We start from the raw sequence: 25088 nt of genomic DNA, 5'->3' as shown, positions 1-25088 counted from the left end.
GCGTGTTCTTTCTGCGTCTTACACTGTGTGGCTGGACACACTGAGGACAGACTGACTCAGAAGGGGCCCTTGACCCACAAACTGGGACCAATCTTAATTCCCTGGAGACCGTCATTTATTTTTGGTAAATGCCATCCAAGAATATATACAGTATCATTCCCGCAGAACAGTCTATAGCGTGAAAAGTCCTGAAAGCACGGTGACATAGAGTTCACAATTTTCAGATTCTTCAATAATTTAATGTTCTCTGCCTCAAGGCTGTTAGACCTTAAGGGATCCAGGTCTGGTTATGTCCCAGCGATAACACAGGACCTGCTGTATGACGCGTGCTAAATACACAGCAGAGTTCAGAAACTCCAGGTACTTCTTCATTTGAACCTGTTAGACTTCTCTCCTTTGTATCAGGGGTTTGATTTTCCCAAATAATGAATGACTTAAAATAAGGTGCTTAAAAATTCCACACTGAGTCTCAAGATAGTGAACAAACACTATTTAAAAATGCCCTCTGAGCCTCAGTTTCCCCTTCTGTAAGATAAAGGGGTTGGGTTCGAGTTAGTTTTGCAGACCACACCACGGATGGGTGAACTAAATTTGCTGTTACAGACCCCAGCAGGGATGAGGGCGAAGCAACCCAACTGCACATGTGGATGTGCGAGGAGGAGTGGGGGCTGAGCCAGGGCAGCAAGTGGCTGGAAAACCAACCTTCAGGAGGTCAACGTCCGCTCTGAACTTTCAAGTCTCAAAAGTATGTCTTTCTCTTCTGATCTGATGGAATACGATTGTCTCATTCCAGTGTATGTACTCACTGTAGATTTACATACAGAACTAAATATTCGTTTATTCATTTATAAACCGTAAAGAAACCAGTCAGGTATTTCCCCTCACCAGCAGATCTTGCTTTGGAAGAACAAATACACAAATTTCAGCAACCTCAGAAATGTCATTAAACCTGCAGAGAAGCGTAATTCATTTTGGAGTTCAACTTTTATGTTCAAGGAATCAGTTCCTATCATAAAGACAATTACTGTAATCTCTTTGCCATGCAAAATTACCCCTATTTATTGTGGACCAACTGCAGGTCCAACTCCTGCCTCTGATGAAGGCACTCGGCAAGTGCGCAAAAACATCCTTGAGGATGGCTCCTTCCTGTTTCACACAACGTAGTCTGAGAACTTGAGGCCAAAGTAAGGAAAAGGCAAGCCAACGCCAAATGGGTTCTCCTGAGGCCAGTGGTACTAAGCTCAAGCCAGAAGGCGACCTCATGACCTCTCCAGGAGCGGCCCATCTGTGAGCAACAAAATGTAACCTCTAAGTACAAAGTTCCAATTATCAGAAACAAACAGGAGTTGAGCATAAGCTACGGTTGGCACCTCCTCTCGGAGCAGAGAACCATCTTACACGCCAGAAGATAAAAGGTGACCTGAGGTCCCATCTGCTGATCAAGCCAAGTGCCTGTTGAAGAGGCTAGGCGCAGGGCAGAAGGCAGCCGGCAGTCAAGGGAGGGTCCCCTTTGAGGCCACAATCTCTTGTGATGCCAGTGTCCCAACCTGGACCTCAGCACACAGGTTACCCTCGGAGCTCACATAATCTTCCTGGTGATGTGATTCTGCTAAAACCCAAACTTCTTGACCAAAGACTGATTTGGCAAACTAAATCCTAGCCTGGTGCTTGCCCCTTCCCTGGGACATGATTCAGATCCTGACGGAAACACTGCTAGAGCAGCTAACGGAATCAGAGCGCCAAGCTCTGTGACACAAAAGTATGGAGGTGACATTCTTGATTCATCTCATTTTCAGAGGTTGTGGTCACTAGAAAAGCGCTTCAGAACACTTCATCCCTTCCTACTAAATGCAGACGTGTGCTGAGACAGGCATCGCCAGCAACCTTTCTTGTTTTTAAACATTTAAAAACCAAAGGGGTTTCCAACCATAAGCCAATCTGCATGCATCCTGCATCCCCTAAGAGGGGGGTGAGGGGTGGGGGACCGAGGCGATAAACACAGACAACTACAAAATATGCCCTAGAAAATGCAAGATCCTCATAAAACCAACATCTCACCAGATACCCTGTTAAGCACAGAGTGTTGAAGGCTCATGAGAAAACAAAATAATTATTGTAGTTGAGCTTGAAACGCTGAACATGATTTTGAATGATCCTTCTCGCTGCTCCGAGAGGAGAGTCGTTCCACTCCAGCAAAGGAAGAGAGAGTCGGAGTCAGCAGCCGCCCTTCCCTTTCGGTCGGCACACCAACTCTGACTTGCAGGTCAGAGAATTAGGCTGTAAGGATTCAATGCTAATTGCAACTGCTCTGCACTGAGGGACGTTGGCCAGAATTGCAAACCGTCATGGGGCTGACCCAAAGCCGAGTCCACCTTTGTGGCTGGAGAGGTTTTCGTAACCCTTGCACTCCTCTGCTCCACACCTGCTTCAGTCCTGCGCCTGCCTGAGAAAGTGGCCAGTTACCAAGCACCACCCTAGGGTCCTTACCTTGCCACCCTCCCTGCAAAGCACGTTTTGCCTGCTCTGAGGTCTGTGTCCTTTCCAGAGAGGGTCCTGGCTGGAAAGCAGAAAAAACTCTGAAGAACAGACTTGGGGAAATAAGTCTACGCGGAAAGGTAAAAACCTAGCCAATGTTTCCAGAGTGATGCTGCCCTCAGAAGACAAGGCTCCAGGAAGAAAGGCTGTGAAACACCGGAGCTCAGGGGTGGTCCCCACGGCAGGGCTTCCTGCTGCTCCTGGGCACAGGTAGGGGCCAGGGACCCCAGGGTCTTCTGCTGGTTCCACACCATCCCCCCTTGGCTGGGTTGTACATTCACTGGTTGTCAGGAGTTTCTGATGCTGCTGGGGGCGGGGATGGAGGGGAGGACCAGCAGAACGTCCTGCCCAGCTCGCTAGGCTCTACACGTCGTATCGGTTCAAAGTATAAGAGTTTGGGTAGCTCGGCCGGCCGTACTGGAAGTGATCTGTCAAGATGTTGTTGCGGCCGTACTGGTAGTCACTGTGCTGGGGGAAGAGCGTGCCGTTGTGGGGCTTCTCCAGGGGGCTCCGGTGGTGCTCCTTACCGCTCAGGTCCCCTGTCGTGACGGGGAGGAGGTGCTTCCGGGCTTGCTGGTTCGCGTCATACTTGGTCTGCAAGGTCAAGAGAGCAGTGATGCCATCAGTTTCGTGCCTGGGACGCACTCAGAGGACACAGCAGGGGCTTGAGATTCATGGCCAAGAGGCCTTCAAGGTGATACAAGTGTCACCCCGAGTGGAGCTGGGGTACGCTCAGTGAATGGTTAATGGAGCAGCCCTCCCTGTCAGCCATCCCACAGCTTCACAGGGGAGTACACAGAGCCTTCGCAAGGAAGGCGTGACATTCCCAATAGAGCCGCGGTAGAACTGAGAGCCAAAACAGAGTGAGGCGTGAGCCTGGGGCATCTACGAGGGAAAACAAACCCAGGGTGGAGGGAGTGGAGCCAAGACCATAAACCAGGCAGTGGCAAAGCTGGGAGCTGGAACCCCTGCCTCTTGGTTCCTGGTGAGGCTCCATCCTCTCCACCAACGCTTGGTGCCTCCTTGGGTGTCAAAGGGACAGCCTCCCCCAGCCCAGACTCACCTTGTTGTACAGGAAGACTCCGAGGATGGCCGTCATCATGCCCAGGACATTGGTGCTGGTGACGGGGTTCCGCAGCATGATCAGGGACACTGTGATGACCATGATTCTCTTGGTGGCATTGGCAACCGAGTAGCTCAGAGGGCTGATGAGGTTGAGGATGCTGAAGGCAATGACGTTCTGGGCAAAGTTACAGAAGCCGCTGACAGCCAGGAGCAGAAGTGTCCAAGGCCACTGGGACACATAGGTCTGCAGAGACAGGGGAACGAGAACAGCACTGTACTCAGAACAGCACGCCTGCCCTGGGGAGGGTGGTGACATACAGTGGTTTCTCGGGGGTCACACTCCTGGTAGGGGAACAGACCCAGGCAGGTCATGGTGTGATACCAGGTACTTTATATGTACAACCTCTGTCCTTCACGACTCTGCATGGCACAACAGTAAATCACCACCCACTCCTGCCAAGGAAGTGGAGGTTCGGGGGGACATCAGGTACTTAAGGTGTGCAGAGGACATGAACCAGAGCTTTCCCCTGTCCCTGGGCAGGGAGGTTAGCAGAGCAGGGTCTACATACTGGACATCACCTGTCTGAGCTGCTATGACAAAGTACCACAGGCTAGAGGGGTTACAAAAAACAGGTTGATTTCTTACAGTTCTGTGAACTGAAGTCCAAGATAAAGGTGCTGGCAGATTCCACATCTGGTGGGCGCCCTCCTGGTTCAGTGGGTCTTACTGGGTCCTCACAGGACAGAATTGGCAAGGGAACTCTCTGGGGTTTCTCTCTTTTTAAAAATAATTTTATCTATATATTTATTGGCTGCGCTAGGTCTGCATTGCTGCATGGGCTTTCCTCTACTTGCAGGGAGAAAGGGCTACTTTCTAGCTCCAGTGCGTGGGTTTCTCATCGTGGGGGCTTCTCGTGGCGTGCAGGCTCTAGGCCTTGTGAGCCCTAGAGTACAGCCTCAGTAGCCGCGGGGCACTGAGTGCAGGCGCGGTAGCCGCGGGGCACTGGGTGCAGGCGCGGTAGCCGCGGGGCACTGGGTGCAGGCGCGGTAGCCGCGGGGCACTGGGTGCAGGCGCGGTAGCCGCGGGGCACTGGGTGCAGGCGCGGTAGCCGCGGGGCACTGGGTGCAGGCGCGGTAGCTGTGGTGCACGGCCTTAGTTGCTCCATGGCCTATGATCTTCCTAGATCAGGGGTCAAACTCCCGTCTCCTTCACTGGTGAGTGGATTCTTGATGCTGAGCCACCAGGGAAGCTCTGGGGTCTCTTAGAACGGCACGAATCCCATTCATGATGGGCCCCACCCTCATGTCCTAATCACCTCCAAAAAGCCCCATCTACAAACACCATCATGTTGTAAGGTTTAGGTTTCAACATATGAATTTTAGGGGGACACAGACATTCCAACCATAGCAGACATTTTGCATTGTATCAAATGGGGAGGTCCTGGGGTGGCAGCCTCTGGGTGTGTGAAGACCCCCCTGACAAGGCTGGGAGCCCAAGGCTCTGGTCTGCCCCATCAATGGGAGCCCTCAGGCAAGCTGCCCAACCTCTCTGCCTTCATCTCTGCAATGGGGAAGACTGATTCTGATGAGTCTGTACAACACTGCTGCTGTGAGGACCAAATGCAATCATGGTTTTGAAAGTGCTTTAAAACAATCCCAAGCCAAACGAACAGAAAATGATGCTATCATCAAAACTTTAGTTGCCGACTTCCCTGGTCGTCCAGTGGTTAAGCATGCAAGTGCAGAGGACACGAGTTCAACCTCTGGCCCAGGAAGACTCCACACGCTACAGAGCAGCTGAAGCCGGCATGCTCTAGAGCCAGTGCTCTCCAACAAGAGCACCCGTCATGGCGAGAAGCGCGGCACGCCACAACCAGAGGGAGGCTGCACGCAGCAACAGACTCAGCACAGTCAAATACAATTTTTAAAAAAGTGAAAATTTAGAAAAACAAAATTTCACCATCCGACCCTCGCCAGAATGAAGCCACCATAATAAAGGGGGCCTAGAAGTAAAAACTAAGATCAAAGCACCCAGTCCCATCACTCCATGGCAAATAGATGGGGAGAAAAATGGCAACAGTAACGGGCTTCATTTTCTTGGGGCTCCAAGATCACTGCAGATGGCGACCAGAGCCACGAAGGCAGACATCTGCTCCTGGGAAGAGAAGCTATGACAAACCTACACAGCACAGTAAAAAGCAGAGACATCACTTTGCCAACAAAGGTCCATATAGTCAAAGCTCTATTTTTCCCAGTAGTCATGTATGGATGTAAGAATTGGACCACAAAGCAAGCTGAGCACTGAAGAACTGATGCTTTCAAACTATGGTGCTGGAGAAGACTCTTGAGAGTCCCATGGACAGCAAAGAGATCAAACCAGTCCATCCTAAAGGAAATCAATCCTGAATATGCATTAGAAGGACTGATGTTGAAGCTGAAGCTCCAATACTTTGGCCACCTGATGTGAAGACTCAATTCATCAGAAAACACTCTGATGCTGGGAAAGAGAAGGCAGAAGGAGAACAGGGCAGCAGAGGATGAGATGGTTGGATGGCATCACCAACTGAATGGACATGAGTTTGAGCAAACTCCAGGCGATGGTGAAGGACAGGGAAGCCTGGTGTGCTGCAGTCCATAGGGCCACAAAGAATTGGACAAAACTGACTAGCTGAACAACAGAAGAAACACCGACTAGTCAACATTAGGACCACAAACTCCTCAAAGAGCCTGGGCTGATCTCAGGCCAATTCCCAGCCTGCTCTGGCCTCTCACACTGGAGGACACAGCTGGATCTCTCAGGACAGTGGTGTCCAGTGGCCTTGCCAGGGAGAGAGCTGCAGCAATCCTCGGGCAGTGGCCTGATTCTATCTCCAGCACCTTCTGATAGGGAAGGATCACGTAGTCCTCTTAAAAGTGAGGGAGATCCAAGTAGGGACCTGCTCAGAACTGCCTTCAGGGCTAGCTGACCTGTTCTCCCAGGAATTCCTCCCTGAGGTGACCCACAGGGACTTACAAGCTATTTTTACAAGGCAGCCTGCTTGCAAAGATATCTTCCAGAAAAGCAACCCAGCCAATCCAGCTTTTTAAAAGAACTGACATACAAAAAAGTTGAGTGTTTCTTCCTTCTAGTGGATAGTTCCATGTGTTTTAACACACATATATTGATTTGTGTAGCCAACACCACAAGCAGAGTTCAGAACAGCTCCATCACCCTATGACACTCTCCAGGGCTTCTCTATGCACCCTCCCTCCCCCAACCCAGGCAACCACTGAGGTGTTCTGCATGATAGGTTTGTCTTTTGGAGACTGTCCTCTATCTGGAAAGATGCAGCATGGAACCTTCTCAGACAGGTTTCTTTGATTCAGCATAATGCCTGTGACATCCACCCAAGTTGTTGTAAGGGATGACAGTTGGTACCCTTGTTACTGCTGAGAAATGTTCTGCTGTACAAACACATCGAAGTTTCTTTCTCCAGTCACCTGTTGAAGGCCATCTGGGTTGTTTCCAGTACTCTGTGCTCATAAACAGAGTTGCTAAACATTTGTGTACAGGCTTCTGTGTGGCCCCGAGTTTCATTTCTCTAGACTCCCAGGAGTGAGACTGCTGGGACATGGGGTCAGTGTATGTTTAACTTCAGAAGAAACTCCCAAATGTTCTCCAGAGTGGCTGCGCCATTTTGCCGTTGCTCCAACAACAGGGAAGTTCCAGTTGTGCCCCATCCTTGACAAACATGGTACTGTCAGTACTTTTCATTGGAGCTATTCTATTAGATACAACCGAATCTCCTCATGGTTTTAATTTGCTTTTCCCTAATGACTAATGCTGTTGAACATATTTCACATCTGTACAATCTCAATGGTGAAATTCAAGTCTTTGGCCTATTTTAAAACTACTATTGAGTTTTGAGAGTTCTTTATATATCCCGAACACAAGTCTTCTGTCAGTATTTCACTGGCAAGTATTTTTTTTCCCAGTCTATAGCCTGTCTTTCTTTAGTAGTGTTTTGGAAAGCAAAAGCCTTTACCTTTGATGAAGCCCCCATTTAGCAATTTTTTTTAATGGACCGTGCTTTTGGTGTAATGTCTACAAACTATTTCCAAGACATGAAGATGTTTCCTCTATGTTTTCTTCTGAAGGTTACCATTTTTGCTCTTATATTTAGGTCTAGAATACCTTACGAGTTAAATTTTGTATTATGTGTGAGGCTGAAACCAAGGCTCAGATCTTGCATATGGATGTTCATTTGCTCCAACACCATTTGTTAAAGAAACTATCCTTTCTCCAGAGTTGCCTTTGAACCTTTGCAAAAAATCAGTCACCCGTATCTGTGAGTATACTTTCAAGCTGTCTATCTGCTCACTGATGAACGTCTTTTTCCACCAACATCCATACCTTTATACTAAGTCTTAAAATTCTGTAATGTGATTCCAACTCTGTTCTTTCTCAAACTTATTTAGCTATTTCAGTTTTCTTGCCAGTTAATGTAAAATTTCCAATCAGCTTTTCTATATTAAAAAAAATTCAATATCTATAAGTATCTGTCTATCTCCAAATATACACACACAGGGAGATAGTTTCTCAACTTTTTTTCATTAATGCCTTTGCCCAGCAGAAAAGTTAAAATTTAAGTAATGATTTATAGTTGAATGTAAGAAGTGTAAGATTTTGTTGAGTAGAAAAAATTTTATTTCATCCTTTCAAATCTATTTCTTTACCTTGTTTTATTGCTCTGCCTACGATGTTAAGTATCATGGGGAATGGGCCTGTTGAGAGTGAACATCTTTACCTTATTCCTGAATTTAGGGGAAAAAACTTTCAATTTCTCATCATTATGTTAGCTATATATGCCTTTGATCAAGCTGAGGTAGTTTCCTTCTATTTCTAGTGTGTTGACTTTTTAAAACTCATGACTGGATGTTGGATTTTGTCAAATGCCTTTTCTGCATGAGTTGGTATGACTATGTGTTATTAGGCTATTACAGTAGATTACACTGATTGATTTCAAAGTATTGATTAGCCTTGCATTCTTGATTTAAATCTCACCTTTTCATAGTGTAGTATGTTTCTTAACATATCCCTACATTTGATTTATTCTAATATTTTATTAAGGACTTTTGCCTCTATGCTCACAAGGGATATCTGTCCTTTTTGTGGTTTGTTAGTATGAACCAAAAGTGTTCTTTTCCTCTTCTGTTTTCCAGAGGAGATTGTGCAAAACTGGTGTTTATTTTTCCTTAAATGTTTGGTAGAAATTACCCATAAAACCACCACCTGGGCCTGATGACTTCTTTTTAGAAGGCTCTAAGCTATGAGTTCAATCTCTTTACTAGCTATAAGACTCAGGCTATCTTTTTCATCTGGAGTGGGCACACTTTGATACTGTGTGGCTTATGAGGAACTGGGCTATTTCAGCTGCCATTGATTTTATGTGTGTAGAGTTGTCAGCAGTGTTTTTATGGTTTTAGGTTCTATGAGTTCTGCAGTACTGTTCCCTTTTTCATTCCTGATTATTTGTACTGTCTTATCCCTCTCTCTTTTTTGGAAGAGTCAGTTTTACTTCAGTTAAAATTTTTTTTCTTTTCCCTTGAGACTTCCTCTTCGGTCCATGGATTATTTAGAAATGTGCTGTTTAGTTTCCAAGTGTTTGGAGATTTTCCTGTTAGCTCTTTGTTATTTACTTTAAACTTTATTATGATCACAGCATATATGTTGTATATTTCCAATCCTTTTCTTAAGGTTTTTTATGACATACAATATGATCTATTTTGGTGAATTTCCACGTGTACACTTGAAAAGATGTCTATTCTGCTGCTGCTGGGTAACATACTCTATAAATGTCAATGAGATTTCCAGTTGGTTGACAGTGGTGTTCAATTCTTTATTCCTGATCTTCTATAGATCCAGTGGTTTTGGAAATTCTGTATTTGCTGGACATAGAATTATGTGTTAGCAGTTCTTTACTTTTAGTCCTTTACGGATGTTATTCTACTTCATGGTTTCTGATGAGAAACCCACAGTTGTCCAAATTGCTGTTCTCCTATAAATAATGTATCCCTTTTCTGTTTTCAAGCTTTTTTTGTCTTTGAATCTTTTTCTTTCTGTGGCTCAAACTAGATGCCTTCTGCTGACTTATCTTCAAGTTACGGACTTCCCTCTGTCATCTCTATTCTGCTACTGAGTTCATCCAATACCATCCAGTGAGTTTAAGTTGTTTCTTCCATCCTGAAATTTCCCCTTGGTTCTGTCTTCTATTCTTCCCATTTGTGTCAAGAACGTTCTTGAGGCATGATTATAAATAATTGCTTTACAGGCTTTGTCCAATAATTTCAACATCTGGGTCATCCCAGTACTGGCATCTGTTGATTGTCTTTTCTCATAAGACTTGAAATTTTTGTTTCTTTGTATTCCCAGTAATTCAATTATATTCTGGACATTTAGAATATTATAAGACTGTAGGTCCCATGGATAATGTTGATATTTGGTTTTAGCAGACTCAGCTGGGTTCAGGCTACAAGCTTGACCAGTGGGCTGCGGCTCCAACACCAGTTCTGTTTTTGAAGCCTTTCGGTGGTGCACAGCCCTGTCCCACGTGTGCTCTACCCAGTGATGTCCTGGTCCTGGGGAGCAGACTGTTCTGTCTTTGTGTGCTGTTAGGATCAGATCCTCACATGTGCAGCTCAGGATTTTGTTGTTTTATTTTTTAAATGGTAATTTTGTCTTTCCAACTTTAACTGAATTTCAGATTTCTGCTTGCTTTTCCATCTTGGCTCTGCCTTTTTCTTTTTTGGTTACACTGCACGACATGCAGGATTTAGTTCCATAACCAGGGATTGAACCCATGTTCCCTGCAGTGGAAGTGCAGTCTTAACTACTGGACCACCAGGGAAGTCTCTTTTATGGTCTTTTATGAGATCATCTCCCCCAGGTTCCTTCTTTCCACGTCTCCTTGGTATTTTCTGGTTTCTGAGGTCTCCTTCTTTCAATCATCCAGTCAGAAAGCTGGACTTAATAACCCCACTCTGATTCCTTCCTACAACTGTACCTCCATTTGGGGCCAAGCAGTGGGAGGATGAAGAAAAGAAAAAAAATGCAACAGGGGCTAATCCTATCCTGCGGCTGCAGAGGGAGGTTGCCCACCTCAGCATCTTAGGCGCCTGTGGGACCTTGCTGCCACCACCAAATGGGACTGCTGGGGGCCTGAGACGTGAGAGGACAAAGGAAACAAAAAACAGAGGATTCCTCCATGCTCTCAGAGCATCACCAATCTCCCTTCCCCCTCAGCAAGCCAGTAAAGAGGGCTTTTCACTTTCTTCCTCCCCCAGTGCCCACTTCTGTGTTTCCAAATGCTTTAAATCCAGGCTGAAGACACAGAAGGCAAAAGAAAGCAAACCCACAGCTGGCTCAGTGGTACTTTGTAATCTGGTTTTCTCCATTAGCCTGCCTGTTCCCATTTACTTTTCATTTCTCAAGTACTGGCTTCACCCATCCTGTCCAAGCTTTAAAGCTGGGCCACCTGCTTCAGAGTCTAGAAATCCATACCTGGCTACAGTTGAGCTGCTGGCAGCAGGTCTGGATGTGTCTGGGAACTGCCACTGTAGCCTTTGATTCTTGGAAACATGATGAGTAGCAGGCCCCAGATGATGAGTCTCCACCCTGAGCTTTCTCCCTTCCACTATAGAGCACAGCACCAGGACAAACCTAACTCACTTGGCTGCTGTGGGAAGACACAGGGGAGGGCGGGGGAGCCCTGCTAGGAACCCCGCTTTCAGGGGGCAGCAGTGTAGAATACTGTGTGCTGCTAAGGCTGCTGTTAAAACGTACAAGGGTCCCATCAAGGCAAACAATATATGGCTTCAGGGCTTCCCTGATGGTCCAGTGATTAAGAATCCACCTGCCAATGCAAGGGACACAGGTTCAGTCCCTGGTTCCGGAAGAGCCCACGTGCTGTGGGGCAGCCAAGTCCATATGCCATAACTATGGAGTATGCATGCCAGGGCCTGTGAGTTAGCAACTACTAAAGCCTGCATATCCTAGAGCCATGCTCCGCAGCAAGAGAAGCCACTGCAACGAGAAGCCTGCACAGCGCAAGTAGAGAGAAGTCCCTGGTCACTGCAACCAGAGGCCTGCATCTAGCGACAAAGACCCAGCCCAATCAAAAATTTAAAAAAAACACACAAAAAAATGACCTCGATAGGAAAAAGAGGTTACCATTGGCAATGCAAGTAAGTTTATTACTAAAAGAAAACCAAAAAATGTCCTAAATGCAAGAGAAAGCAAAGCAAAGAGAGCCACGAGACAGCAGAACACAATCTACGTAGGCCTGTTTGTGTGTGTGCACACACAGAGACACCAGGGAGTTAGAACAGTGTAACAGCACCGACGCCAAACCTACAGACAGCGCGAAGCAGCAGCAAAAGGAGGAAGAAGGACCTAGCAGGCCAGTATGGAGCGATCCCCAGGCCATGCTACTGAGCGAGAACCTTTTCTAAACATCTAAAATATCTAAAAAGTCACTGTGTGTATAAGGAGGGCGGAGGAATGCACACACTTGGCCCTCAGCACCTGTGGGGGTTGGTTCAGAAGTCCCCAGATCCGAGGAGACTCCAGTCTCTCCTGTAATAAGACGGCACAGTGCAGGGACTTCCCCAGTGCTCCAGTGGCTGAGACTCTGCGCTTCCAATGCAGGGCGTCCAGGTTTTGTCCCTGGTTAGGGAACTAGATCCCATGTACCACAGCTAATCATAAAAAAATCCCAAGTGCTGCTAAGACCTGGTGCAGCCAAATAAATTAGTTAATTTAAAATTTTAGTTAAAATGGTGTAGTACAATTTACACTCAGCCCTCTATATCTACAGCTTTCACATTTGCAGATTTAACCAACTGTGGATTGAAATTTTGATCCTTGGTTAAAAATCCGTGGATACTGAGGGCTGACTATATATAGAAATTTGCTTATGTTTATGAAAAAAAACAAAACAAAACACTGAGAGAGTAAACCAAGATCATAAAAATGGCTACTTACAGGGGTGGGGGGAGGCGGCAACAGAAAGTGAAGCCAGACTTCTTTGAATAAACCCTGCCATGTCATTTGGAAACATGCCATGCTCTATGTGGGGTGGGGTGGGATTGCCTAAAACCTGAAACGGAAGTTCAGTTCAGTTCAGTCGCTCAGTCGTGTCTGACTCTTTGCGACCCCATGAAACGGAAGTAAAGGGACCCAAATACACATGAAGCTGGGGACAGAGGCACATTGTGAAAACAGCTATTTCGAGTACCCTTAGAACACAGTATTCCAGTTGTCCGTCTGTAACAAAGTCTGCTCTAAGGACAAAGAGAACCGCAAAGAAACGTAAACGGTCTACCCACAGCTGTCTCACAGGGACTCACCTGAAGCAACTGTTCGTGTGTGCAGTTCAATCATGTATGAATAGCTTCGGTGTATGTGAATAAGAAATGTTGCGAGAAACCAATCGTACCAGAAAAGGATGCAAATAAAAAGTTAAAGCAATAATAAATCCTGCAGTGTTACACTGGAATGAGAGTGAATCGGGATGAACTCCCCTGTGCTACCACATGCGTCTTAGTTTTCCACTAGAAAGGCTTTAAAACCACAGCCCAACAGCAGGGAGGACACGGCACTCAGACGGGCTCTGAACACCACGCTCTGCGGACAGCACCTCGGGCTCCCGAAGCAGCTCTGGGATGGGAGGCGCACAAGATGAGGGAAGACAGCCCGTTGGACCAGAAGCTTCCAAAGGCTGATATGTGCTGTCAGAAGGGCAGGGAGCCAACAGGAAGGACTCTATCAGCCCAGGCAAAGATAATTGGAATATTAAAAAAATCATGTGTACACCTGACAAGCACGAGTTCACAGTGATACAAAAAACTAAAAGAACCCTCCTTCACCTGAAAAAAGCAAAACCTTAACTCATTAGTTAACACTGAGTAAGCTCTAATTCTTTACTCTGAAAACTCATAGTTGAAAAGGCAAGAGAGGCAGTAAATTGCTTTTTGTGCACTGTACTTCCAGGCAATAAACTAGTTCTGGTTGATGACAGCAAGTTCGTCACAGAAACATTACAGCTAATCAACATGGAAGGGAAGTCAGAACATGGAGCCAGTTTCGCACCCTGAAACCAGAGATAACCTCCACTGCATCCACAGATGATGGTAAAGATTAAAGACCAATGTCAAGAATCCAGTCAGGGATTTCCCTGGTGGTCCAGTGGTTAAGAATCTGCCTGCCAATGCAGGGAACACAGGTTTGATCCCTGGTCCAGGAAAATTCCATATGCTGTGGAGCAACTAAGCCCGTGAGTGGCAAGTACTGAGCCCACGCACCTAGAACTTGTGCTCTGCAGCAAGAGAAGCCACTGCAACGAGAAGTCTGGGCACTGCAATCAAGAGCAGTCCCTGCTTGCTCCAACTAGAGAGCCCAAGCAGCAATGAAGACCCAGTGAAGCAAAAAATAAATTTTAAAAATTAAAAATAAAAATTGATACACTGATCTTAAAAAAAAAGAATCCAGTCAGACCTCATTAAGCCCTACATTGACTCCATCCAACCCAGACCTGGAAGAACCATGCCCACCTCCTTATCACTGTTGCTTGCATTAGTTTCCAGTACATTCTCTGGAGGCTGGTCCTAGAGGTGGTGGGTGGGAAGATGCTCTTTCCTGGGCTCAGCTCAGAGAGCTATGGGTACATCTGGAGTCAATGGCAGTACAGACAGAGACGACACCAAGAAAGGACTCGAGCAGTGCAAGCAAGGCCAAGTTTCAGAAAGGGCAAGTGAGACCTGAACCAGACCAGGGTGGGAGAGCTGCCTGTGCTGGCATTTCTGATCCTTGAATGCCCTGGCACAAATGCAGCAGTTATCAGCAGCTGGAATCTAGCACGACTGAGAAGAAAATGCCTAAGAAGCTGACTTCCTTGACTGCACGCAATGTTGAATCATCAAAGAGCTGAGAGCTAAAAGGGCTGCCGGTCCCAGGCCCGGTGCCCCAGTCAACACAGAGGTGTCATTCCCTGACAAAGCACCTACTTCGGAACCAGCTAAGAAAGGGCACGTTCTTGGCACAGGCCAACTCACCAGGTCGTTGCTGACCAGGAAAGCCGAGAGATCTACCAGGACCCATGTGGGGATCATAAAAAAGACGGCATGGCAGCCCAAGATGTTCAGCAGCCGGAGATGGTGGATCCTTGAATCTCTTAATACCTGAAGAGAGAAAACCTCTTTAAAGGCTGGTTGTAACTGTAAGTGGCAAGAGGGGCTCCGCTTACCCAGGCCCCAAACATGGTGACTGCACATCATCCCTGGTATCTGACCTTGACTGCCAAACCTGCAAGTGCGCCTGTGGCGAGACCCACTGCCCATGACTGAAACGAGCACCGTGTTTCATATGCAAAGGACCGAGAAAAGAAAAACAAACCAGGAAAACCCAGCAACACGCAACTGCTGGCAAAGCTACAGTGGAACAGGCACTCTGAAATGGTGCTGGTTCATGCCTGAGTTGGAATATAGTTCCACAGGCGAAGTATATCAAGAGCTGTAAATATCTCATACCCTCTGGCCCAAGAATGGTAAACTCATCAAAAGGAAATAACCCGAGAAATAGAAAAATGTTCTGCACAAAGATGTTCATAAATTGTATTATTAGTAGAGAATAGTTGGAAATAATCTGCATGTGCAATAGGGAAACCAACTGTGTTAATTCTGGTACCTGAAAAGAATGGGAGTATTATGAGTTACGAGCAATAACTTTTCATGATATGGGAAAATGCAATGTTAAAATAATAAAGGAACAAAGCAAAACTTAAAAAGTATGTATAATAGTGCAACTCTAAAAACCATGCGGAAATAACCCCTAGTGTTAACAGTAGGGAACAGGACTGTGACTTTCCTCAGGAAAGAGGAAACCCTGAGCCAGGCGGCAGGTCTCTGTTGAGTCTTGGTCCCCAGCACCTACTACGGTGCCTGTCACACAGTAGGTGCTCAATAAAATTTCTGATTTCTTTTCACTGTGCTTTTCTCAACTTTTTCACATTGAATGTAAGTCAACTTCCTAATAATAATAATAAAGCTATTTAAAAAACAAAACAATAGAAAAGCAGAAGGGTGACAAGATGTTTTTTGTTCCAACACCGAAGAAGTCTTTGCCTGGCTGCCCTTTCAGATGCCACCCGCACACCCCAGGGGCAGCAGGGGCAGCCTGGATGGCACCCCAGTACCTTTTTGGAGAAAATATTCTGAAGCGAGAAGCACAGTGTGGCCGCAAGGGCGCTGACAAGCCCCCACATGTCGAAGGACAGCTCGGTGACGGTGGCCAGCAGGACGCCGCTGATGATGGGGATGAGGGACAGGTACACCTGTGAGACGATATGGCAGGAGTCGCCGCCAGGCCAGGGCGGGGCTGGCTGCTCTCTCCCGCCCCAAAGGGACACCACCTGCCACTCTGGATGCCGGCATTAGCTGGGACAGTAACACTCTGGGGAGTGGGGAGAGGCAGATGGTTCTCAAGAGTACCGCCCCAGCCGTGCCAACACCCCCATTAAGAGCCACAAACCAGGGCTGGTCCTAACAGGATCTACGCAGCTGCCGCCACCAACACACCAGGATCTGAAACTTTAAGCCTCTGATGGGCTTCCTGGGTCCCTTTTATTTTGCACTCTTCTAACATGCAGTTATCCCTGGTGAGGACACTCCCCCTACACCTTCTTCAGCTGGAGACCTTTCCCTTCAGGGGTCACAGTTCACAAAGGCCAAGAACCTTCCCTGACCTGGTGCCCCCTTGACACGGTCAGGCTGCCCAGCTGTGTATTCTGGGCACAGCGCTCCCCACCCACTAGAAGCACCCTTTCCCTTGTCTGCGTCCCCGCACTGCATTAGGGCAGCTCTTTGCTCCCTGCTCTATGCTGGTGCCCGGCACTCAGCAGGCACCCAACAACTGCTGGCTGCAAGAGTGAACAGCGAGTGGTGTGGCCGGGGTCTTCCAGAAGGCTCAAGCATCTCCGGGCCTGGAAAGTCCCCGGAACTCTCACGGCTAAATAGGCTCCCAACTTCGAGAGAAATGGGGTCCATTCCCAGCATGTGGCTTTCCTTACTCCTGGCTCATCCTTCCCCTACAGAGGACACTCATAAAGCACTTTGGGGACTTCCCTGGTTGAGACTGCTCCCAATGCAGGGGCCTGAGGTTTGATCTCTCTTCAGGGAACTAAGACGCCACATTCGGCACATAACGGCCAAAACAAATAAAGAGATTAAAAACAAACAAAAAAACACTCCAGAGATTTTGGGAGGGGGTGGTGCAGCTTTCCACCCCATCCCCACATACACAGGGTAAGAGTGAGAGCTCTGAAGTCCAGAATCCCTGCCCCTCACTACTGGCTGGTCCTCAGCTTCTTCCTTTTGAAGGCTCATTGCTTTCCCCGAGATGAAATGATCACCGACCTTATCTGGAAAGGGTGGGGCCACAGCTTAATCTATCATCATCCTCATTAGTCTCCTGCCTAAGCCATTCCCCTGTCTCCTCCCTGTGAAATGTTCTGGCTCCCTGCCCAAGCCAGGTACAATGACCCTTACCACAGGAAACCTGATAAACACAGTGTGATACTGAGAGAGGCGAGACACACCTGCTGGCCAGCTCTGACCTGGGCAGACCAGGCACGTCTGACAGCACCTTGGGGGTGGGCTACAGGGCACACTGGATCTGGCAGGGGACAAGACTGACCAAAAGCCAACACCAGCCAGGGGTGGCCCCATTTCTATAAGCTGATCCAGGGCACCACCGTTCTAAGTTACATAAAATACAGGATGCCAGAAACCAACCACATAGAAAAGAGGTGCTCTGTCCAGCATGAAATGGATTCCAGCTGGGACAACAGGAATCCCACTTCCACTTAAGGACACAGGGCAAGGCTGTCTCTGGCTGAAGCCACAGCTTCTCTCACTCCAAGCCAGGAAATACCCTGGCTTGGCATCTCGAACAGACCCTGGATTGTGCCCAGAGCATCTTCTCCACGCAGCCCTGGGCTCTGCGGGCTGCTTTCACTTCCATTTCCAGACATTCACAATTCCTGGCTGTTTTTATTTCGAAGACTTTGCTGGGCTTTGCCAAAATCAGATTCCTCTGACTAGCTTCTCACTTCTAACCCCAGAAATCCTGAGCCTGACCACTATCTCTTGCAAAGATGTAAAAGTGTCAGAGTTCCGTTCCAGCAAGGAGTCAGATGTTCCAACCTTCATTCCACTGGAGGGGGGTGTTCTGGTCAAGAAGGGACCAAGTTATCCAAGTTGCCTACCAGCAACCCCAGGATGGGAATCCAAACAGGGAGGACGGCTGGATCTGAGATGGGCAGCAGCATCCTGAGGCCACACATCAGAAACAACTCAGGAACACACAACCCCACTCGCTACTGCCCCAGGGGTGATTCCAGAACGTTAGCAGCAGAAGAGCCACCAGAGGTCTAGAAGATGACTTCCTTATTTGACAGGAAGCCAGGCAGCCTGCAGACCAGGAACCTGGACCACGTCACCAGCTCAGCAACAGCTGGGAAGCCTTTGGGGCCCCCACCGGCCCAGAGCCCTCCTAGGTTACCTTGGTGCTCTGTTTCTCCTTCATGATGATCCGGGACAGGAGGACCACCCAGATGGGCATGGTGGCCTTGACTGCAAAGAGAGGGTAGGGGCATTCAGGGAGCTGCGCTAGTCCCAGAACCCACTCTGGGACCTGTCCCAACCCCACTGGGGGGGCGGAGGGGTAGGAAGGCTTGGCTGCCCCTCAAGCCACTTCAGTTCTTCTCTATCTGTGGGCCTTCCCCGAACCCAACAGTTCTGATCCGCCCTGCTCACTGCCCAGCTTTCTTTTCAGTCCCTTCCTTCCCGGAGACCCCTGAGCGTGTCCCTCTCTTGCTAAAAGCTTTGGCGGCCTCCAGCGCCTTCTGGACTGAAACGGACTTAGCCCGACATTCCAGGCCGTCGAGGGCAACCCCAGCCGGCGCACTCCGACCCAAGCGTCAAAGCCCCAGGTGGCGTGCGCCAGCCGCCGCCCCCTAGGCCAGCCTCGGCACCCACCGGTGTGCGCGTAGGACACGGGCACCTTCCATATGCTGACGTGCGCGGACACTGATGCGAAGTACTTGCCGAAGGCGAGCGGCAACACGTAGCGCGGGTAGAAGCGCGGCGGTAGCAGCGGGCCGGACGACTGATGCGGACCCGGCCCAGGGCCCGAGACGGGCGGCGCCGGGGGCACGCGCCAGGCGCGGAGCAGAGGCGGGAGCCCCGCGCACAGCGCAAGGATGTGGCAGAGCGACACGGTCACGGGGAATGGGAAGGCGCTCAGGATCACCTTGTTGACCACATTGCCGCCCGCGCTCAGCGCGTACCACAGCAGGCACAGCGCGGCCACCCGCGCGCCCTCGCGCGCCCCCCCGCCGCCGCCTCCCGCGGCTCCCGAGTCCCCGGCGCCCGCGCCCACTCCCACCGCCGCCGCCGCCGCCATCCTTCTCGAGCGGCCGCCCCTTCCCGCCTGCCCGACGGCCCGACGCCGGACGGGGGCGGGGCAGGACGGGGGCGGGAGCGCCAGCCAGCGCTGCTGCCTATTAGCCACCGGCGCTTCCGTCACCGCCACGCGCCGGCCGACGCGCCCGCCACCACGTAGCGAACGTAGGCCCCGCCCTCCTATCGATGGGCTTCCTGGAGGGCGGGGTCTGTCCCGGAAGCGGAAGGAAAGGGGACCGTGAGCCCAGAAGGGCTCTGAGTAGTGGGCTGGCCTGAGGGAGCCTAACTGGGTCCCGGAGCACAGGCAGGAGGGGCTGGAGGGAGCGGTAGGTCCCGGCTATGTCGGTGTCTGTGAGCGGGTGATCGAGTTCGCGGGTCAAACCTCGATATCCGGGCTGTATTGGCGCCCTCCAGCCAGATTCCTGATGGTCGGAAGACGAAGGTAAAAGAAGAGAAACCGAATGGTGAAAACCTCTCCATGGGCTAAATTCTTTCTGCACACCGGCAGCGAACTCCCGTGGCTGCACTCCAACAGAGGGGCCAGCCCAGAGCGCCCTGGAGCACGTTGTGGGAATGCGCTGTGCGGTATTACTGTCTTCATTTCACCGACTAATGGACCGAAGCCCAGAGAAGGGAAGCTACGTGGCATGCGTCCTCTGGCCAGTTTGGGGGTCGCAGTAATGGCAACCTCCTCGGGCACCTGTCTCTAGGGATCTGCAGGACGGAGGGGCGTGGTGCTGGCCCCTACTGCTGATGCTCAAGGACCAGTTGGGATAGAGCAGCCCAAAGCCGCAGCGGAAAACAACTGGTGTTTTCAGCAAGATGATCTTACACTGCAGGACTTTGAAAAATCATGTACTTCCAACTTTGGGGGCGATAGAGAGTGTTAAAATTTTCCTTCTACTGTATCTTTACTTGGCAAATTAAAAAGTGGCAATCCAACTTTATCCGTAAAATGTTGGTGGGAAGTCACAGCTTAACCTTGTGTTCTCAAAGTCAGGCAGTATCTGTACCCTAAGGCTTCCTAGATACTCAGACACAGGAGAGGTGGTGCCTGCAGGGGGTGAAGGAGCAGTGACCTTCCTCAGAGCCCAGGTCTGAGAAAAGTGCTCATGGGGTGCCAACCTGCACCTTAATAGCTTCCAGCTGTGCCTCTGACCCTTTGTCGGGAGGATGTCATCCTCAGGATACCCACGTCAGTTGGCCACATTACAGGTGAGAAAACAGGCACAGTGGACTGAGGAAACTAGTTATTCCACAGCACCAATGGTCCTGATGACAAGCTTTTTGCCCCGCCACCCCAATGCTAAATTCAGATCATATTTCTTCCTCACAGCTTTGGGGTGTCATTTATATCTCCCAAATGGGGACAGGTGTATAGGAGTAAAGTGACTAGCCCAGGTCAATACAGGTGGTAGATGGCAGGGGCAGAGTTTAGACTGCCCTCAAAGCTACTTCACCCACTTCTAGGAGAAGGTATGCCCTGCACCAGGGCTATGTCAGAATTCCCCGAGGCGCTGAAACTGTGGCTCTGGGTTGATCGCATGTTTCTGGACCTCCTGATTTGCCTGGTGGGGCTGCTCCTCTAAAGGGGGAGTTGCTTCCTCATCTGTGACATCAAGTAGATATGGGTCAAGATGATTTATTCCAGAGTGAAAAAAATAGAAAGCCAAAGCTTATGGTTTCAGAGATGAGGGAGAAGAATGAAAAGATCATCACTTTATGGTTAAGGAAGACTACAAATATTTCAGGGGGTAAGACAAGGTCACTTGAGACCTGGGTTGTGGAGCCTGCTTGGAAAGGCAAAGCTCTCTCTTCCTAGGGAAAAGTGAGGTCTGGAATGGACACAATGTGGCCCCTCCGACTCTGTCAACCAGAGTTAGCAGGTGACTCTGCAGGTGGGAGAGGCATTGTGACCCTGAATGAATGAAAGACAAGGTAGAGGTCAGTCTCCATGCAGAAGGCTAATAGGCTGGACTTGGTGACTTTGCCCTGCCCATCTCCCCACAGCCTGGCTAGCTATGGGGCCTGAACCTTGGACATGGGGTCCAGGTTGTCTTGGCTAATCCAGAATCCAGAAAGGATGAATGTGGCTATAAAGGACCAAATTAAAAAAACAATTCTCAGACTGGTTTGTGCAAATGTTTTTTTTTTTTATTTCCACATTTATATCACAAGGTGTCCACTTACTGGACCAAATAGCAAAGTTGCTCCCTTCTGCGTCCTGAGAACACAGAAGTCTAGGTACTGTACATTCACTAAGGCTCCTTGTTTTTGCAAATCGCGTTTATGACAAATAACCATAAGGCAAACGAATCTAAAGGAATGGTTATGAGTGTTTCCAGCATACAGACAGGTCTCTTCTCGCCCAACAGTACAGCTTACACACCAGTAGCACCCGCGGTTACTTTTGTGTTCTGAGGGGAAAGGAACTCTAGAAAGGTGAACTTTTCTAGATATGTGTGGGAAGGGGAAACTGAAGAGGGAAGAACAAAAGGCAAGTTACTTGTCTGGTGGTCAGATGGAAGAGGGGGGCAAAATAAACTTTAGAAAACAAATTTCTGCAGCATTTCTTTAAAAACTGGGCTGTAACTGAAACCAGATACAAATGTGTAGATGCCCAGGGAGCATGGGTCAAACTGGTTGGCCAGCTGGCCTGCCTGATGCCAGCAGCTTGCTACAGCTGAGGCACCGTGATGGGAAAGCTGGCCAGGTGGGGTGCAAACCGAGGCAGCAGTATTGCCCACTGCCTCAAACACTTAGGGCCATGTTAAAAAACAGAAAATGCAAAGAGATGAGATGCGTGCTTCTGTCACTGTGTTAAAGGTAACCTCTCCCACAGGTTTTCTGTGCCTGCCTGCAACTGAGGTCCCAGCTCACCAGGGCTGGGAAGCGTCCGCACCTCTTCTGGGGTGGGAGACTAACACTTTTTATAGCTGGTTTGCTATAGAGTTCTGAACTCACTTTGCTGGCCTTCCTTTCACGCGGTCCTTCCTTTGCAATTTTGTTAGTAAACTGGTAGCAGCATTTCACAAAAGGAGAATTTAGAGGGACGAGTGCAGAGAGACCTAGAGACTCTCGCCTCCTCCCTCCTGCCCCGGGCCGGACCCCCTGGATTCCCAACCACTGGAGGCGGCGGGCCCTGGTGCCCGTCCTCCATGGCTGACTGCAAGGTGGGAATGCACTGAGCGCCCGAAGGGCCAGTCAGTCCAAGCAGACATAAGGCAGAATGTTCAACCGCCCGTCGTCGCCGTGCGGGTCGAGCGATATGCACTGCGTCCAGTCATACCAGTTACCCTGTGTGTCCTGACACCCGTTCACCCCTGGCCACTGGTGGGCCTGGATTCTGTCCAGATCGTCCCGGGTGACCTCGCGGCTCAGCCCGGGGAAGTCCGTGGGCGGGCCATGAGGCACCAACACGTGCGGCTTCCGGGCCCCGCGCCGAGTGCTCTCCTCCTGCTTCAGGTACTCCGACATGAAGTGGTGAGCGCCCGGGGTCTGTGCGCCTGACGACGAGAGCAGGCTGCTCTGCCGGCTCAGGTAGGACTGGATGATCTCATTGCGTGACAGTTCCTTCCAGTTCGTCTGTTCAAAAGGGCTCTGGAGGCTGGCCTTGGCCTCAGGCTTGTCCAGCTCTGTCCTGGGCTGCTCCGTGTGCACGGGGCTGTCGGCCCGCACTGGCTCTTTCTGGGTCAGAGGTTTGATCTGTCTTGTCATGGGGTCAAAGGTGAGCTTCCGCTCTTTTAACCGGACAGGCTTGACACCAGCCTCAGCCACCTGCCCGTCCAAGTTAACCGTGTAGTCACGAGGCCGGTACCTCTTCTTCTTTTTGCTGTCTGACCCACCAGAGGAGGCAGCATCGCTGTCCGCTTTGGAGGAGTCTGGGGAGAAGCCTGCCCGGGACAGGAGCGGCTCGGCCGGTGGCAGCCCCGCCTTGCAGCCCGACCCTGCAAGCCGCTGGTGGCCCTCCGGCTGCTCCAGCCAGCGCACGGGGCTCTCTGCGCTGGGCAGCAGCTCGAGTCGCCGCACAGGGGGTGTGGACGGCTGGGCCAACGGAAGCGGTGACGGCACCTGCGTGGCATCCAGCGACTGGGGCCGAGGTGATGGGCTGGGCAGGGAGCCCTTGTACGTGTACGGGCTCCGCTGCCGGGCAAAGGAGCCCTCGTGCCGTGAGTTCCGGGAACCGAGAGAGCAGCGAGGTGGCCCCTTGGGGTGGGGGGGCCCTGGAGTCTCGTCCACCCTGTCCAACTGCTGCAGCACCACAGCCTTCGTCTGCAAGCAGGGCCCGGGGGGCTTGCCCAGGCCCGGGGAGCTGGTGTGCGGCCTCACGGCATTGACGGGGATCTTGCCGCTGTGCTTGTCATTCTCGCCGTGCTCCAGGCGGCTGCCCTCAGGGCCCACGTGCCCACTGCTGTCCAGGGGGCTGGGGAAGCTCTCAGGGCTCCCGCTGATCCCATTGGTGGGGAGGGGGGACGAGTTGGGTACCAGGGAGTCGTGGCTCGCCTTGGAGACCTTGGGAGGTGGCCCAGGGTGACCAAGGTCACGCTGGTCTCCCCGGCGCTTGCGGCTGCCCAACCTGTCCAGCCGCTGCCCGCACAGCCTTGGCATGTCATTGCGGTACTTCAGGTCATGGACGCTCTTGGGCGGGCCGGCCGCCCCTGCCTCTGGCCGGCAGTTATGGGCACCGCCGTTGGCTGAGCCGGTGGCACCCGCCAGCCCCCGCAGCGCAGCCTCATTCTGGTGCACGGGCTCGATGAGCTTCTGCCAGCTCCGCAGCAGCTTCTTGGCCCGTTTGGCAAGCTCCTCGTTCTTGGTCTTCTTGCGGACGTCGTTGATGAGCTTCCCAAGGCGGGTTTCCTACAGCCAGAGAGACACAATGACACGCTTTTAGGACAGGGACACCCCATGAAGAGAGAGCAGAGGCAGAAATGGAGCTTCCCATGGAGCTGGGGGAAGGGCTCGTGTCTCTGAAATGACCCCACAGGCCCCCTAAACCACTGGTCTCCCAGACACAAAACCTATGAAGATTTTGGGCCCCTCGTGACATTTAAATTCTCAAACCCAAGTCCTCAGATCTTACAGTCCATGGGACAGACAGAGCATTCTCAGAAGCATCATCTCACAGGCTCCCAACTCCTGAAGGCCGCGGACCATTCACGGCCACCTCAAGGACACTTGGCCAGGGGAGATTTCTAGGTGAGAGTACACTGTGGCAAAGGCAACAGCACACGGGACCTTGAGCCAGCCTCACTCACTGGAGCCTCTGCTGCGCACTGCAGAGTGTGCAGGGCCTCCTGCAGAGAAAGGGGCCTCAACTCTGAACTAAAGCCTCTCGTATTTCCTGCAGCGCCCATGTGCTGTGGACTGGCACAGTGCAGGCCAGAAGGGCATGCCCCCCTCACTCCTCCCTTTAAGGCCTTGCTGGGCCAGTGAGCAAAGTCTCTGGGGCTCCAAGAAGTCAAGAAAGCCCAGGGCTGGGGCAGCCCGGGCCCCGCATCACTGCCGCCCTAGTGCTCAGACCTGGAGCGCTCACCTCCAGTGCCTCTTTGGTGATGGGGTATTTCTCCAGGCTGGAGATGACTTCCTGCACCGCCACCATGTTCCGGATCTGTAAAACAAGAGCCGCTGTCAGACCTCAGGCACTTCTCCCGGTGCTGGCCTGCTCCATAATTCCCCCTTTCCCAAGCGCCGGTAGAGCCAGCATCACCGGAGACCCCCTCCTGCAGCCTCCTACCTGCTCCCAGGGGCCAGCACGCACCTAGTGCGCACCCTCCCGTCGGCCTCCTCCAGTGCCCGGTGAACAGGTGACTGAGTCTGTCCACGGACACACCCATCTGCCCAAGCGGCTGCCGCACAACTGAAATTCACATTTATGAAACAAGATTCACTCTTGATGCGGGAAATGCACTCGGGTCTGCCATCTGATGGGAGGCTGAAGGACTTACTGAATAAAACGCACCACGTTTAAAACAGCTGTGCATAATCATCTA

The 25088-nt window shown here is 50.5% G+C and overlaps 2 protein-coding genes across 5 annotated transcripts in view; both read right to left on the bottom strand.

Moving 5' to 3' along the window:
• Positions 1–97: 97 nt before the first annotated feature.
• Positions 98–19322, bottom strand: SLC35E1 (solute carrier family 35 member E1). Its single transcript, XM_069590666.1, has 6 exons — positions 18673–19322; positions 18197–18267; positions 15831–15968; positions 14692–14817; positions 3599–3844; positions 98–3129 (listed from the first exon to the last, which is right to left on the bottom strand). The coding sequence occupies exons 1-6, from the start codon at positions 19097–19099 to the stop codon at positions 2899–2901; spliced, it is 1239 nt and encodes a 412-aa protein (XP_069446767.1). The 5' UTR covers positions 19100–19322; the 3' UTR covers positions 98–2898.
• Positions 19323–21230: 1908 nt separating this feature from the next.
• The window catches only part of MED26 (mediator complex subunit 26), a 40814-nt gene continuing 36956 nt past the window's right edge, over positions 21231–25088 (bottom strand). For all 4 annotated transcript variants that reach the window (XM_069590662.1, XM_069590661.1, XM_069590665.1 and 1 more), the window contains 2 exons: positions 24632–24706; positions 21231–23955 (listed from right to left, as the gene is read on the bottom strand). In XM_069590662.1, coding sequence (XP_069446763.1) covers positions 22303–23955; positions 24632–24706 — 1728 coding nt within the window. In that variant the 3' untranslated portion in view covers positions 21231–22302. The remainder of the gene's footprint in view (positions 23956–24631; positions 24707–25088) is intronic.

This window comes from Ovis canadensis, chromosome 5 (genome assembly GCF_042477335.2).
Source record: "Ovis canadensis isolate MfBH-ARS-UI-01 breed Bighorn chromosome 5, ARS-UI_OviCan_v2, whole genome shotgun sequence".
In the NCBI taxonomy this organism is placed as follows: Eukaryota; Metazoa; Chordata; class Mammalia; order Artiodactyla; family Bovidae; genus Ovis; species Ovis canadensis.
This window is presented reverse-complemented; position numbering and strand designations above follow the sequence as displayed.